This window comes from Micrasema longulum, unplaced genomic scaffold, assembly GCF_059751315.1.
Source record: "Micrasema longulum isolate JH-2025_06_02 unplaced genomic scaffold, ASM5975131v1 h1tg001441l, whole genome shotgun sequence".
Classification (NCBI taxonomy): Eukaryota; Metazoa; Arthropoda; class Insecta; order Trichoptera; family Brachycentridae; genus Micrasema; species Micrasema longulum.
The window spans coordinates 206,119-222,378 of NW_028278627.1; the positions used below are offsets into that span (position 1 = coordinate 206,119).

The window sequence follows — 16,260 nt, forward strand, 5'->3', positions numbered from 1 at the left end:
TAATTTTACTTTGTGGACAAAATTGAAGATAAATTTTATCTTCCCATCATAATCGAGGCCCTGGGGTGCTATTCTGAACCTCTCTCGTGGCACGAGAGAACCGTTTTGAATGAAAAAAATCAAATAATTTTCTCGTATTAGATTGAATTCTGGCTTCTGTGTAAGTGTGCATACCTGTGCGAGGGCGGCGCGCCGGGCGAGCGCTGCGCCATGGCGGAGATGCGCTCGAGAAGGTCCTCCTTGAAGGAGCGCGCGCGCCGCGCCAGCTTGTTGGCGGAGCGGAAGGAGGCCTTGTGGCCGCTGGAGGGGGCCGCGCCCGCCGGAGAGCCGCCGCCGCCGCCCTCCGAGTCTCCGCCTGGGGACAACCAAGAACGGACACTCGATTAACAATAATGATAATGATAAATCTTCGCTAGCCATAATGTATGCAACGTGTTAAACACAAAAAATAATATAAAGGTTAAATGGTGGACTTATTGCCACTGGCAATTTATTACAGTCTGACAAAAACCTAATCAAAAATACAAAAATCATAATTAAAAAAAAAAAAATGAATAATAAAATGGATAAATAAAAAGTTAAAAAAACACAAACAGTAAAAAGATTGTTATATTTTTAATTATTAATAATAATACATTTATACATATATAGTATAAGAGATACTGTTCTCCCAGGGCCTGATTGCAATGGGAGTTATCTTCGACTGTCTATAAAGAAAAATCAATATTTATGAAGGAAAATGAGTATATTTGCATGAACATTAAGAGTAAATTCATCGGTAACCTTTAATTGAACATGTTTAAAAGAAAAAAAATGTACACATATTATGCTTTTTCTACAGAAAACTTAAATACATTTCAATGTTTTTTTTTTTTTTTTAAATATAAAAAGAAATATTTGCGTTCATATAATTTACACAAATATTTAAATTTTGGTGGCTATTTTCAACGAGTTGTAAATAACTCACTATTAGAAATTGGAAATCAAGTTAGGGTAGAGTGGGTTTGAACCTCGGGCCTCTGGCCCGTGAGTCCGCAACACTAGCCACGGGACCTCAACCCGATTCTGTTAACTTCCCATTGTAATCGGGGCCCTGGAGTTATTGAAAAAAACTAATTTGGGACCGTACATAAAAAGAAAACATTTTTGTGACAATACATAATTTCATACATAGTTAATACATCCGAAATAGTAAGAAAACATTATACGAGTATAAGAAACATAAAACACAGTACTTTACGCCATTAATATAAATTACAATAATAACTATCACTATCAAAAATATTTAAGTAATATTTTTTAATTGCGACACTTTTGGATTTGCTATTCGACTTTTCGTGTTTTAGCCCATCGGCCAGTTTATTAAATTCAGAATGGCCAAAATTTCCCGGAGACCTTTTGCCGAACTTAGTTGAGCGAAACTTAGACACATGAAAATTCCCTAAGTAACGCGTATTATAATTGTGAATATCATGACCAAATGTGTATTTTAAATTTGTGTGAGCAGAAAAGTTTATGATATTCAAAATAGTATTGGTTATGTCATGCAGTGGCATCACCTTGAAAGGAAGTATTTTTGTCTGTCGGTAGATATCCTTGACATGGGAATCCCATTTCAGTGCAAGAATGTTTCTCAGAGCTCTGTTCTGAAGAACTTGTACCTCCGAGATCTGATTTTTGCTGGCGAAACCCCATATACATGATAGATAGGATAAGTGAGTTACGGTGTCTGTGGCTTAAATTATTTCAATTTCAATTACATCTTCCGAATATTCATTGTCGGCCTCGTGGTGTTGTGGTCAGCGCGTTTGTCTACCATGCAAGAGGTCTCGGGTTCGATTTCCGACATGGTAAAAGCACGAAATATTTATTAAAAATTGTGTTTTTTACATAAGAATATTTCACGGTCCCTAGACTGGCACCTGAAGCGTAAGACTGATTGATCAGCTGTACCTACATATAACAAATATGAAGATACGCTGCGATTGGTGTATCAATACAGTGCCCTATGCGCCATTGGGTGCGGAAAGGGAACGACGATGATGATGAAATATTCATTTATACTATAGAAACCTTTTATAAGGTGATTCTAAAAAAAATAATTTAAATAATTATGTATAGATGGCGCTTTTATATTTTTTATTGAAAAATATATTTTCAATGGAAATTTAAAAAAAACTTGGTTTGCGGAAACTTTACACTATATTGATTGTAAAAAATACCATAACAATATAATTTACATATGTCCTTTTCACAAAATGGAGTACAAAACCAAAAATATTTTTAATATTTAAAGCATTAATTTTGTGGTCAAACATTTCACTAAATGTTATTAAATATTTGTATATAACCACTAACCGACTTTTCTATGTCTACCGGTTTCTAAACTATGGTGAAGGTGTAAAGCAGGTTTCGCATGTTGGTTTGCATGTTGGTTTAATTGGTGTCCTGACGAAGAGACGGGTACGTCTCGAAACCGGTAGGCATAGAAAAGTCGGTGAGTGGTTATAGACAAATATTTAACAACATTTAGTAAACAATATTTATCTTATTTTTGGTTTTGTACACCATTTTGTAAAAAAGAACCTAAATTATATTGTTATGCTATTTGTTACAATTAATCTAGTGTAGTTTCCGCACATGTAAAAAAAGTATATTGTCAAGCATCCTCGGCACGGATAACTCCTATTTTCATTATTTATTATTGTTTATTATGTGGAAAAAAATTAATAAATGAATAAACATATACTCGTACGAGTAGAAGCATTAATATTTAAAAGTGTTTCGAGGCATTGTCTATAGGTGAAATAATTAAGCCAGATGAATCTCTCCTACGTCAATAACAAAAACCAACGATGGAAGAATTGTGGAAATGTGGATGTTTGTTTAAACATAGGCAGAATGGTAAATGTTTCACAGCGTGTAAACGTCCTTGAAGGTGAAATATCACATAGAAAAGTCGATGGGTCGATATGCAATGAGAAACTTCAGCCCTACGTGAAATATGATATAAAATATGTTTTCTTGCAAGCGGTAAAATAGTACGGCAAAATTTCTAGAAAATGTACGGAAAAAAAAACGAACTACTTTGAATGACGTCACTGGTTCTATAAGAGAGCTATAAAAGATATCCCGTTTGCTTTCCCCGAACGGACCGATCGACAGAACTGACCGAGAATAAGCGGAAGAGAACCTTTGACGTCACATGCGGAGTAAATTCAGAAATACGAAACTTTAAAAAATCATAGCGCTGATAATATGATATACAAAAAATAAATAAATTAAAATTGGCTTAGTGTTGTATAATTAATATTTTAACAAATAATAAAAATATAAAAAAAACGCTGAACATCCTCATTATTTATAAACATTAATTATAAATAATATTAATAAGATTGACTTTTTAGTTTAAGATGGCATTAAAGCGATTCTGCCAGAGACATTTACCCAAGCGTCAACCACAACCATAATACAAGATACTCTAACAGGGATCTGATACTAAGTGAAGGGGTCAACACTGTTCTGGCATCGAGACAACACTATAACGTCGGCAAAAAGGTCCATAACCTTTTGCCCGAATCGTGGAAAGACGGGAGTGTTGTCAAGTTACGGAAGGTGTTGACCTCGCTCTTTCATGACATTGGTCGTAGGGAGTCAGAAAATTTGATGCATGCCACGAATTGGAGAACCTTACTGGATGTCAAAAATAAAATATAAAAAAAGGAATAATTAAAAAAATATATATTCATAGATGACAACCATGAAGTTTCGCATAAATAAATTGTCTATGGTTTTATGAATGTATGTATGTGTATGCGCATGGGTGTATGTACGTGTGTGTGTATGTAAATGTGTATATATGTGTATATTTATATATACATGTGTGTATATATGTGTATGTCTGTATGTATATGAATCAAAATGTGTATCCGAATAAGTTTATATTTTGTTTGTCTGTGCTCTATATTAATTTGTTAACTATTATAATTTATAAAAATGTAATTGCCTAGCTTGGAACGGGGTATGTACCCTTGTTAGCTGGGCAAAGTGAATATGGAATTGTATTTTGATAAAGAGTGTGAATAAATAAATAAATAAATATGATAAATAAGTCTAAAAATATTTGGCGACCAAATTTATTACTGGTCAAAAGCTCATTTCAACTACCTGCCGAGGAGAAGCCCTCCGCCATGAACCTTTCCCAAATGGTCAACTTTTCCAAGAATTATCATCACACTCCCGGGTGGTCTTTTCGTAGGGATTATATATTGTGGAGATTATTATAATCGCGGCGGCACATTCTAGCCATAGCAGGATTGTAAAACTAAATTCGTTGCAACAGAGAGGGAAAACATTTTCGAGAAAGGAATATAGAAATCTAGGCATTTCCATTTTTTTTTTTATATCGGAGTTGCTTTATTATTTACCTAACTAACTACTAACTAACCATCACGCCATTTCCCCAGAGGGGTAGGCAGAGAGGATAGAACGCCACACCACTCTGTCCTGGCACACTTCCTTTGCTTCCTTCACATTCATACATCTTCTCATGCACGCACGTCGATTATTCCGACTTTTCACATGACCACTTTCAAGAATTTGTTGTACTTGATCATGCCATGTCTTTCTCGGCCTTCCTCGACTTCTACAACCAGACACATTCGCATCATAAATCTTTTTAGCCGTTCTTTCATCATTCATTCGCTCCACATGACCGAACCATCGCAAAAGACCTTTCTTAATTTTGTCGATAATGCTTAACTCAGCCTTGCATTCTGCTCTAATTTCGACATTAGGGCACCTATCATACATTGTTTTTCCGCACATTCGCCTGAGGGATCGCATTTCAACAGCATTCAGTCTACTTTCATCCCTTTTTTTCCAACTCCATGCTTCGCTTCCATACATTAGGGTTGGTACCAGAACTCCATTATGAACTGCTAATTTAGCCTCTTGCGATAGACACTTATTTGCTATGACAGACTTTAAGGCACCATTAACTCTGTTACCGGCACTAACCCTCCTTTCAATATCCTTGTCCATATTTCCATCTCTAGTAAACATACTACCCAGATATACAGATATATATGGGAGTTGCTTTATTATTTACCTTGCTTATAATATACAAGGTTTATATTTCAAAAAGTGGATTTTTCTGCAATTAAATATCTTAAAATTTATCTAAACTATTGGGATCAGGAGGGATATATTAATGTGGGCTAATCAGGAACTTCTCAGCATTTGCTCACGTGGAGAGGAAACCACTTAAAACTCTTCAGGAGAAGCCGGCCTGTTGGCAGTAGTCAACAGGCCTTCCGTTCCACTAGACGTTGGCGGCCTCCGTGGTGTAGTGGTCAAGACGCTTGACTCACGCACGGAAGGTTCCGGGTTCGATTCCCGGTGAGAACACAAAAATTCAAATGTGATTTTTCTCAAGCCTGGGTGCTCTGTGATGTGATTCACCACTGTAATTAGGCCTCCTGGCCTGTTGTGGTGCAAAAAAAAATAAAAAATGTAGAGGAGTGTTCGGCATTTTGTTCGAACAGGCATTTCCATTAAACGCGTCCAGCAAATAGGCAAAATGTAAGGCCACTTTACACACTGTATAATATTGACCATTTTGCAAAAAAAACATAGGCAAAATGGTGAATGTTACAGTGTGTAAAGTGGCCACTTAAACCAGCCAATGACGGGTCATAAGGCCTGTAAATGCCTACACTTCCATATCCCCTCCTTTAAGGTACTCTCCATCCCTGCCGTAATTTGTTAATCTTAATGATTCCCGAGGGGTGAAATACAGTATTTTGTCTACAAACCCTATCGAGAACTTGTGGCATAAAATGGCAATTGAAATAAATGAAATGAAGCCTTCGTCAAAGGAAAACCTTAAAAACATCATCGAATAAGGCGTATATATTGTTGCTGTAGAATGTGATGGTTTTTGAAAGAAATGTAAGTATGACTAAATGTGAAATCACTGTGAATGGAGTTATACTAAAACAAGTAGAGGAATTTGTGTATCTGGGAAGTATGTTCACTAGGGATGGAATGACTGAGAAAGATATTGAAAGTAGGGTGAGTGCCGGGAACAGAGTGAACGGTGCACTTAAATCGACCTTGGCAAATAAATGCTTGTCACAAGAGGTAAAATTGGCAGTTCACAACGGAGTCCTGGTCCCGTCCCTGATGTATGGGAACGAAGTATGGACTTGGAAAAACAGGGATGAAAGTAGGCTGAATGCTGTCGAAATGCGAAATCTCAGGCGAATGTGTGGTAAAACTATGTACGATAGATGCATAAATGTTGAGATCCGTACATTATGTAAGGCTGAGACAAGCATTATCGACAAAATCAAGAAAGGAGCTCTGCGCTGGTTTGGACATGTAGAACGAATGGACGGCGAGAGAGCGGCTAAGAATATTTACAATGCGAATGTTGATGGATGCAGAAATAGAGAAAGACCGAGAAAGATATGGCATGACCGAATCCAACAAATACTTAAAGATGGACATGTCAAAAGTCGGAATAATCGGCGCGCGTGCATGAGAAGATGTATGAATGTAGAGGAAGCGAGATCTGTATGCAAAAATAGAGTGTTGTGGCGTTCTATCCTCTCTGTCTACCCTTACGGGGAAACGGCGTGATGGTTTGTTTGCTTGTTTTGTTTGTATATTTAGTTATAAGGGTGCTAAACTTGCTTTGTTTCTTTGTTGTTCTCAATATGTGTTATTTTCTAAATGCTAATATTATTTATGTCCCGAATTGAGTTGTTGTAACTTTTGGGAATGTAATCCAACGTATTATACTTGTAAAATACTTTGTGTTATATGATTTATGAATAAAAATAAATAAAAATAAAACAAAAAAAAGTGTGGTTTGAATTTTATTCCTAAGACTACAGACAAAATTAGGTGAAATCCATGCCAAAACGTATTGAAGCAGTAATAAAAAAAGGAGGAACAACAAAGTACTGATTTTGTTAGTTTTCGATAATTGTTAGTGTATGTACCTATGTAATTTTATTTTAAATAAATACGTGTTTTTAAAGTTATATGAGCATTTTTAATTTTTGTGAGAAAAAATCGAAAATCTATAAAACAACTATAAAATTATGAAAAAAAAATGTTGGTCATTAAAAAGGCACTTTTTTGTATATCATCTTAAAACAGTGTTGTTTTATAATTTGAACTGAAAAACTATCAAGAAATCACAACAACAAAAAATATTATTTAAAAAAACGGATATTTTCAGTCTGGAAAGATTTCAGTGCTCGCTACTGTATATTGTTTCAATTTAAAATTTTTCAATTTTATTTATTTATTTATATTTATGTACATTACAAAATGGAATATCTTAATTCATACATATAGAAATAATTAGGTAAAATTAGGTATATTTAAAAAAACACACATTAATGTACATAATAAAAAAAATAAAAAATAATAATAATAATAATAATAATTGAATAAAAAATCCCATATTATTCGATTATCTGATGGGAAATACTCAATTAATCTCAACTTCTGAGGTGCGCGACTTAGGCGTCATTTTCGACCAAAAATTATCCTTCATTAGTCACATTAACAACATAACTAGTAAATCTCTGAAAATGTTGGGATTCGTGTTACGTGTGACTAATGAATTCAAAAACATAGGCACTTTGAAGTTGATGTATACTTCTTTAGTGAGAAGTCAGTTAGAGTACAACTCGACAATTTGGACTCCTTACTACAATTGTCATCAAAATTCTCTGGAAAGGGTCCAAAAAAAATTCTTAAGATACATAAATTTTAAACTTGGAATTAGTCATGAATTTTTAAATTACGATTTTTTATTAAAAACATTAAATTTGCTTAAACTTAACGATAGAAGAAAAATTATAGACCTGTTAAATTTGTATAAAATTGTGCATTCTATATGGGATTGCCCAGAACTTTTGTCACTCGTCAACTTCAGGGTGCCTGGAAGGATAACTAGGCGGGTGCCACCGTTTTGTAGTAACAACTCACGCACAGTGTATAATTGTAATGCCGTATTAAGCCGACTTCATAAACTCGGCAATAGTTGTTCCCACATATCGGATATATTTAATGTGGGGTATTGTTCTTATAGAACAAACCTTATAAACTTTTTCAAAGATGAGCAGTAATCATATTTAATGTAGTTACTTCATATATGATTTTCTGTTTTTTTTTATATATATTTTTATTATAAACCTTATTATGTTTAAAATTTGATTTACTTTTTATATTAATTTTTAAAGTTCTCGTATACTTTTTATTTCAAACTTTTGTTTTATTTAAACTTTTTTTTTTTTTTAAATATTATGTTATATAATGTTTAGGCTTGATTATTGCTCCTTAGTTTTGAGTGCAAATATGTAGTTTAAAAAATATCAAACCTTATATGTTTATATTATAAATTTGTAAAAGGCAATTATGCCGTGTATGTTAATAAATAAATAAATAAATAAATCAATAAATAAATAAATAAATAAATAAATAAATAAATAAATAAATAAATAAATAATATCCAAAGAATAATATGTTAAAAAAGTAAGAGAATCTTGTAACGAAAAACTCCTTCGGAGACGTGAAAAATGTCAATGTCCAAAGTGGTACTGTTCAACATAGAGATAGCCCTTCCAACTTGTATATATTATTACTACGTAGCGCGAATACGCTGGTTTCAATCAAATTCAAAATGATTTATACAGAGTTTTAATTGACCTGTCGCAATTATCCGCCACTTTATTTATGCCTATTTTGTGGCAATGTCATATCTTACAGTGTATCGTGGAATTCCAGTAGTGGAAAGGTCGTTTGAAACGAGTCATTAGCGTTTGTAGGAACAGGTTTCTAGATATCTGGACCCAGATCGGTAGAATTTGCAGAAAATATTATGTGAGCAGTTAGACAGAAAACAGCTAAGTATTACGTTATTAAGAGGCGAAAGAGCGGTTTGATTAATAGGTATTTGAGTATAGTTTTTCTGTCACTCTCTCTCGCAGATGCCTTCGCGATTCGAGGTCTCGTATTTCCGTTTTCCACACCCCAAAACTAAACCGATTTCGATTTTCATTATCAGAAATAAATTTTCTGTGTCGGTAGATTTTGCTTTTTACAAAAATAATTAACATGTTTATATACCGATTTTGAGGGTTCAATATATGTAATATAAAAAATCATTTCCTTATTCTGTCAGACGAATGGTCAAAAATATTTTTTTTTTTACATCCCACCTTACCGCCTAATCATTTAAAAATAATGTTACTTATTGTTGATGTTTTTTTAAAATTGCGTTTTTTTTTCGCGGTGAAAAATAAGCATTAAATTTTACGTTTCACCTCTCCGACTATCACGATGCAATCGGTCGCTCCGTTGATACGTGGAGGAAACACAAGCAAACAAACACACTTCATCATTCATCATTACCTTACAGCACCTAATAGGCCACTGAATTGGTACACCAATCGCAGCGTATCTTGATCCTTTTGTTACTTGGAGGTAAGATGATCAGTCTTACGCTTCAGGTTACAGTCCAGGGACTATTAAATATTTTAAATAAATATTTAATAAACACCCTTTTAATTATTATTATTTTTTTTTATTTTTTTTATTTTTTTTTTATTTAAATTTTATTGATAAACCCTTACGGGTTACATACATTTAACAAAATGTTTTCACTTTTAAAATTCACATTCTACTGTTAATAATAATATTTTTAACATCTTTTGTAAAGGTTGCCTGAGTCTTTTGTTTAGTTTTGTCTGGTAGTTTATTGTATAATTTCAGTCCATGGTTTATAAGTCTCGATTGTCCTTTTCTCGTTTTAAAAGATTGTATATGATATTTTTCTGATATTCTCGTATTGTGTTCATGTTTACTACAATTTTTTTCAAGTTTTAATTCTTCGTCTACAATTACATCAGTGGCTAATTTATGAATAAATTTTAAAGATTCTAGTTTAAAGAGTTCAGTTACGTTTAATTGTTTAGTTTGTTCAAAAAGTTCTTTAGTTGCTGTTAGATAGGGAAGGTCATATACTAACTTTAATATTTTATTTTGCTGTCTTTGTAGTCTGTTTATGTCATTTTGATATCCTGTTCCCCATAGTAGTTGCATATAACATACTTTAGTTTTAACATATGCTTCATACATTAAATTTTTTTCCTTTATTGGAACAAAGTTTTTGATTTTAAAAAATAGACTTTTAAAAAATAGATAGAGAAATAAATATTTAATGTCAACCATGTCGGGAATCGAGCTCGAGACCTCTTGCATGGTAGGTTAACGTGCTGACCACTACACCACGATGCCGACTGTAACATAATTATAAGTGATACATAAAATAAATCAATATAAAATCATTGTTGCAGTGTGGTTTCGTTATCACATACAGTATGCAACTCTGAAAGCGCTCGTTGGTCAATAATGAAATGAGCAAAGCTAAACCAAGGAATGTTGATACGCAGAGCCAAAATGATGTTTTTTATAAAATCCGATTTGGTCGAACGAAATCGTTAGTCAGATATTGTTTTCCTTAGTCGAACGATATTTATTTAATGACTTGTTTTTGCTCGAAATGACAATAATTTTAAAGATAATTTTGCGGTCTGATTACGCACGAAAATGACGCAGTTTTCTGTATAAATGAGACTAATAAATTATAATAAACATGAATTACACTAAAGACGACCATATTATGAGGTCCCTACGGCAAATCGATAAAATTACGCCCTTTTAAAGTTTAATTAGATAATGTTTATTGTGTATGCAGACAATTGGTACAATTCTATATTAAATTTGGTAATGCATCCAAAATAAAACACGTTTATTGGATTTTAATTTTACTAAATATTCAAAGAGGGCATATTGGGACGCGTATCGTCTTGTTAGGACATTTTCAAACGAATGTCCTAACAAGACGAAACTCTTGTATATTAAAAAAAATAAAGTAGAATTAAAATCCAATAAACGTGTTTTATTTTGGATACATTACCTAATTTAATTAGATCGTCTCGTTCTATATATATTTTATGGGTTTTTCTATTCACTATTATTTTTAAAATCATCCTGTCCAATTTTTATTAGACAGTCCGTTAAATGTTTATTGGTTTGACTTTGTTATTTAGATCGTTCCGCTCGATATTTATTAGATTTTCCTATTATTATTATTTTTCTCTTTTTATTTATTAAATGGGAAACAAATGTTTGAGTTTGCTGTTTACCATATTGATATATATATATTTTTAAATTATTATTATGTTTCTGATTCTATGTAATATTTGTGGTGATATATGTATGTGTTAACGTTAATAAAGATAATTATTCGTCGCAACTCAACATATGACTTTTGACATATGTTGAGTTAATAAATAAATATGAAAAAATTATATTAGACCGTATGGTTCGACGTTTATTAGAATTTCCTATTCGATGTTATTGGATCGTCCGGTTCGATATTTATTTGATGTTTAGATCTGTTCACTATACTATATATATGTATTCTATATACAGAACTATTCACCGCCGTAGAATGTTAAGAATATCTTGGACCGATATGATGACCAACACTGAAGTATGATATTACATAGAGCCAATACGAAAAAAGAAGATAATTCTGGTTGTAATATTCAATTTAAAACAATATCTTTTTGACTTTTTTATGACCTTCAGACCAGCCCTAATCGTTTTTGGTAATCCTGGTCTGATGGTCATAAAAAAGTAAAAAAGATATTGTTTTAAATTGAATATTACAACCAGAATTATCTTCTTTTTTCAATAAAAGAGAATACAATTCTATAAAAAAGGTTTCAACTAAAGTTACAATGATTTATTTTTTTAAAGTATTACCGAAGGCATAATTTTAAGTAGAAATAAAGGAAAATGTCACAAAAATGTATGTAATTCAAAAATTCTTATATTTCTTTTAAAAAACAAAAAAAAACAAATTTGGCCACGGCCACTTTCATGTTCAATTTATTATCTTTAAATTATTAAAACAAAATTCAGTTCAATACTTATACCCGTATGCAGAGACAAAACTTAAGGTGAGGAAAGTACATTCTAATTTCAAATGCAGAGAATAACCCGAAGGTGAACACAATAGAATGTACTTTCCTCACCTTAAGGTTTGTCTCTGCATACGGGTATTAGTCTTTATTGAGATCCCAGATACCTAAGTTTAATCTAAATTTGAAATGGCGTAATCTGCCGGTCTAAAAGTAATTATATTTTAGTTACATAAAACTTTTAAGTATATTTTTTGACAAAAATACCTTTAAAAAATATTGTTTTTATCTAATTTATGTTTTTTTTTTTTTTTTTTATTATTGCGCGATTAAAAAAAAAACATTCGTTTTAAAATGGCAAAATCGTGTGATTGCCTAATTTTGCGTTCGTTTTACCAGACTACATAAGCCCCGTAATATATCATACTTCGGCCATGCATTGAGAGGTGATAAATATGCCACACTTCAGCTTGACACGGAAGGGGAAGATCGACGGACGCAGAGGGGTCGGAAGAAAACAGCGTTCCTGGCGTCGAAACATTCAAGCATGGACTGGAATTAGAACTGTGGAGGAGCCGTTTCGCGCTGCTCAGGATAGGAAAGCTTTCTCCCGAGTGGTCGTCAACGTCTCCGTCCGGCAGGACCAGACGCGACACGTGAAGAAGAAGAAAAATAGCAGATCCAATCGGGTGTCTCGAGACAAGTGCAATGATCTGCAGCACATTGCAGGCGTATAAAACATAGTAAATGTACGCGTAAGTTGCACAGCTTACACGCGGATAATGCGGAATGAAATCAGCTGGCCGTCGCTAATTAGGTCGGCATCACATCCGTTCCGGGATTCGCTTGTAACACGCAACGCGACGCCAGCGGCGCACCAGCTACCGGCTCTGGTCCGGGTCCGGAAGGAGATTGCGGGCGGGCGGCAGGAAGCGACGGTCACGTGGCCGCGTCACGTCACGGGGGCCCTCGCGATACAGGCGTGACGTCACGCCAAGCGTCGTCATATCTCGCCGAGATAAAAGTGTTTTACGGTCATTCTTAAAATTCATACAAATTTATTTAATTTGCCTGGATCATATTTTTTCTCGTTTTTATAGTAATTGATTAAAACCAGGTGAAATTAGATAAATTTATCGGTTAACTGCCAAATTGTATTCTTCTGTTTATCGTTCAAATAGTGCCGGGCTTAACTGGGACGAATGAGCACGGCAGGATATGACGGATGAAAGTAGACATAACATGTGACGTCTCAAGTTCTCTTCCGCATCTTCTGCGTCAGTTCTGCCGATTGTTCCGTTGACGATAAGTAAACCGGAAATCTTCCACAACTCTCCTATCATTGATAAGAGAGTCGTGGATTACATTTACAAGGAAAAGAACGACAAAAGATACCATTTACAGTATTAACAATATGAGCATTCATTCAGTTAACACGATTCGAGATTTAGGAATAACTCTTGACTCACGCTTTACATTTTCCACTCATTTTGATAATACCAAAGAAAAAGCCCTAAAGATGTTAGGATTTATATTCAGAAAATGTAAACCTTTTAAATCTGTATCATCGATAATTTGTTTATAGAATTCATTAGTTCGTAGTAATTTAATTGAATCTGTGCAAAAAAAATCCATCGTATTTATATTTTTTTCGATAAATATCCAAGAAATTAGGAAGTATAATTGAATGCTCTCTTTTTTACCGCGCGTAAGGAAACATTTTTTGCATCCCATTTCTCGTTGGGCTGAAGTTCCTCATTCTTGCGTAAGAAATTTATGGGGTAGCTGAGATACTGTAATAAAAACGAAGAAGTTTTTGTTGGGTGACGCTAGCAGGCGCTACTCAGGGGCGACTTTGTAGTGGTTCAAGAATGGTGCCGTTCGTCAATTTACGCAAGTCGCATGCGTTTCTGAAGACGGGCGAGTTCAGCACTCTAGCACAATTCCCCAGGTGCGTAATAGACTACAGACACGCGGTCTAAAACCAAGAGGCATTTAATATTCTTGATGCAAAAAAATAATAGGCATCTCAATTATAGTTGATTTATAGTATCTGAAGTATAGTGGTGAGGATACACGCGGACCATTAATCGAGTTCCAAGTTCCACTATAAAAGGTGTGCCGAAATCCTTATTTAATCACAATGAGGAAGTTTGGAAATTTCTGATTATTTTTTTAATAGACTATCCGATCTAAGACAAACTTTTTAAAAAATGCACGGGTCATGATTTGACACGCCATGACACGTCCCTAATACGTCACGATTCATGTTCATTTGTTCTTGACCATTTAAATTGTTTAGAACATTGTCACGAATCTTGACGTCACAACCATCAAGGCCAAACATGTCGCGTTTTTCTAGAGACGTATTTAAAATAATATATATTTTTTATATTTATATGTGAAAACATTTTTCCAAAATATCCAAATTGATTTTAAAAATACAATTAATTATTCTAAATCCATTTTATATATTTTTATCGGTATTCGTAGTATAAAATATTTCCCTTTTATGTAATAACTTGAAACATTATTTAACCTAACTTTTCTTTATGCAACTGGCTCTAAGTTTTGCTTCTTTTTCGCGAAGCCAGATTCAAACCATATTTCTGCGATCAGTCTATCTGTTATGGCAGCGAATATAATATATCTAAATTTTCCGGAAGGACGTAGCTCTGGACGTTCTATCATTAAGACGGATATTGCCATTCTTCTTCGCGACCATATTGCAATTTCCTCGAGGCCAGATGATTCAAACCTTATTTGTGCGATCATTCTATCTGTTATGGCAGCGAATATAATATATCTAAATTTTCCGGTAGGACGTAGCTCTGGACGTTCTATCATTAAGACGGATATTGCCATTCTTCTTCGCGACCATATTGCAATTTCCTCGAGGCCAGATGATTCAAACCATATTTCTGCGATCAGTCTATCTGTTATGGCAGCGAATATAATATATCTAAATTTTCCGGAAGGACGTAGCTCTGGACGTTCTATCATTAAGACGGATATTGCCATTCTTCTTCGCGACCATATTGCAATTTCCTCGAGGCCAGATGATTCAAACCTTATTTCTGCGATCAGTCTACCTGTTATAGCAGCGAATATAATCTATCTAAATCTTCCGGAAGGACATAGCTCTGGACGTTCAATCATTAAGACGGATATTGCCATTCTCCTTCGTGACCATGTTGCAACTACACGAACTGTAGTAAAATTGAATTTATTCGCAGTTTTTTGCATGCACAAAAGCCGTGGTAAAATGATAAATGCGGCAGCCTGTAGCTGGAAGATTCGCAGCTTCGCTGTTTCCGCCACGGCCAGAAAGGTGGCGCCGCCCGGAGACAGTAATAGAAACTCGATGCTGACTGAATATTTATGCCCCATCAACGCAACAACCACTCGTCACAAACTGCCAATGGCCAAAGGACAAACATATCACTGCGTACATATTAATAATACATCGCTGCTTAAATTCAAAAGGGCCACAAATCAAAAACCCGGAAATATCGTTTTATTGCAAAAACGAGATTCTGTCATATTTTTTTATAAAAAAGATACTACCGAGGATTTAGCATTTAAAATGACCCAAATGCCGGTTCATGAAATACTGTCGAGAAAAAAATAATCTTTGTACTTATAAGTAACATATTTTTATTTTTTTTAATTGAACGTAGTTATGCAGAAAGCAGCAAGTCCACAATTTTGGAAAAATTAGATTTTGGTGTTATCGAATTCAGGGTGGTCGATTGTATGTTCTGTTAAAGACAGCCAGGCCACTTTCCGACAAAAAACTGTAATAATCACCTTCTGAAAATTTCATGATGTCAAAGTGTCATAAAAATTAATGTCACCTCGTACATTCAGAGTTTGTATGAGGTTTCATTCAATATTAGATCTGGCCGTCATTATAATCATTAAATCTGGTAAAATTCATAATAAAATATAAAAAGGCGGCCTCCGTGGTGTAGTGGTCAAGACGCTTGACTCACGCACGGAAGGTTCCGGGTTCGATTCCCGGTGAGAACACAAAAATTTAAAAATGTGATTTTTCTCAAGCCTGGGTGCTCTGTGATGTAATTCACCACTGTAATTAGGCCTCCTGGCCTGTTGTAAAATTTTTTTTTTTTTTTTGTATTATAAAAAAACTAATGCATGCATTATTTATCATTTGCCAAAGTAAAAAACATTCCAACTTTTGTGTAGAATCGATTATTCATTCTCTTCACAAAAGTGCTATATT

General features: G+C 34.1%; 1 protein-coding gene across 1 annotated transcript in view; it reads right to left on the bottom strand.

The window, feature by feature from the left end:
- Window positions 1–16,260, bottom strand: part of LOC148275370 (guanine nucleotide-releasing factor 2-like) — a 217,967-nt gene that overhangs the window by 51,438 nt on the left and 150,269 nt on the right. The window contains exon 3 of the mRNA XM_088235791.1: window positions 175–355. Coding sequence (XP_088091917.1) covers window positions 175–355 — 181 coding nt within the window. The remainder of the gene's footprint in view (window positions 1–174; window positions 356–16,260) is intronic.